At 58.7% G+C, this 1,668-nt stretch overlaps 1 protein-coding gene across 1 annotated transcript; it reads right to left on the bottom strand.

Moving 5' to 3' along the window:
- Positions 1 to 1,215: 1,215 nt before the first annotated feature.
- On the bottom strand, positions 1,216 to 1,628 carry LOC112943797 (WW domain-containing transcription regulator protein 1-like; the record flags this gene model as incomplete). The annotated part of the gene is made up of 1 exon (XM_026035059.1): positions 1,216 to 1,628. A coding segment is annotated over exon 1 (413 nt), but the record flags the coding sequence as incomplete, so codon positions are not given.
- Positions 1,629 to 1,668: the final 40 nt, after the last annotated feature.

The following is a 1,668-nucleotide window of genomic DNA, read 5'->3' as shown; positions in this document are numbered from 1 at the left end:
TTTTTTTTGCTATTTGTGCTCCACCACCTTCTCAGTTTTCCTTTGCCAGTGACAATGCACATGTACATAGCACTAAACTGAAAAGAAATGATGACTTTCTTTTTTTGACGGGCAGCCCTCAGAACTTTACATAACAGATGTGACTGGCTAATGTTTTTAAATGAATCACCTTATTTAAACTTTACCCTAGAAGTGTTGTCTTTCCAAAAACAATACTGAATTTCTGTACAAAAAGCTTTCACTTAAAAGAACACATCACAGCAAAATATTGTAATTCATATATGATCGTTTTATAGTTGATTATTACCTCTCCAAAATATTACAAAGTAATAAAGAACCTCCAAAATACTACTAATAAAGAAATTGCTTATTCCACTTAATTATTATAGAAATTAAGCAAAAAAGAAAAAGTTATGTGGGACAACTAAATTCAGATAAAACAGGAAGTCTACCTTAGGCAACATATGAAGTGCAATCTTCATTGCACGTGTGTAATTTGAAAAGAAATATTGTTAGTGAAAATATACTATTTTTAAAGAGGCACTAAAAAGTAGATTCACAAAAAAAAAAAAAAAAAAAAAGTTCGCCAAAAATTATTCTCATAGATTTTATTGCTGTTGATGTGATTTGGGGAAAGTCTAATAGACACCTTGGGGTTTCACTCACAGCTTCCTGTATAAAAGGCTCCGACTTCTGGCCCGGGCGAGGAGAATTCCTGACACTGCGGTGACAGGGCGAGGTCTCCGTGGCAGACGCGTGCGGGGCAAGGGCGCCAGCGCCGGGGCTCGCCGGGCCACCGCCGAAAGCAGCGGCCGCAGGAGGGCAAGGGCGCCCCGGCCGAGCGGGCCCCGGGTACCTGCCGCCCRCAGCGCAGCACGTCCCGCGCGCGGCGCCGCCTCCTCCCCGCCCGTCCCTTCCCGAGCCATCCGCAGCGCCGCGCTCGGGAACCGCTCCCGCGGCAGCGGCGCCGCCAGCCGCGGGCACCGAGCGGCGGCCGCCGGGCCTGGGCCCCACCCGCGGTTGCGGGGCCGCGGCTGCTGCCGAGCGTCCTCGGAGGGCTCCAGAGTCCCCGGACGGCAGGCGCTGCTCGACGTGAGCTCAGCCGCGTGTCCGGGTCCGTCCCGAAGAAGTCGGTGCCGCAAACGGCCCGGCCCAGCGCAGCCCGCGCCGCGTCCCGCGCGCGCACGACGCGCTCGCGCCGCCGCGGACACTCACTTGAGGAAGTAGCGCTGCCCCGTGTGCGTGAGCGCCATCTCCCAGCCGGGCGGCAGCGGCAGCTCGTCCGTCACGTCGTAGGAGCGCTGGCGGAGGTGCGCGTGCTGCGGCGCGCCCGCCGCGCCGCCCGCGCCCGCCGCGCCGCCCAGCAGCGACGCGGGCGACGAGTGGGAGCGGACGTGGTGCGCGGCGGCGGCGCGCGGCGGCGGCCCGCCCGAGTCCGTGCTCGACTGCCGCGAGTGCGCGCCCGAGTCGGGCTCCCTGAAGAAGGACTCGGGCAGGATCTTCTTCCTCCAGGAGCTAGGCCGCGGGTTCATGACGGCGTTGAAGAGTGCCTCCAGCTCCGTGTCCAGGTCCTGCGCGACGTGGATCACCTGCTGCCCCGGCGGCGGCGGCGCGGGCGCGGGGTTCATGGTGCCCCGCTGCGGCGGGCGCGGCGGCGGCGCCGGGAGC

Source organism: Nothoprocta perdicaria, unplaced genomic scaffold (assembly GCF_003342845.1).
Source record: "Nothoprocta perdicaria isolate Ctin4 unplaced genomic scaffold, notPer1 scaffold_1552, whole genome shotgun sequence".
NCBI classification, from domain to species: Eukaryota; Metazoa; Chordata; class Aves; order Tinamiformes; family Tinamidae; genus Nothoprocta; species Nothoprocta perdicaria.
The sequence above is the reverse complement of the archived record's forward strand: the minus strand, read 5'-3'. Positions and strand labels throughout refer to the sequence as shown.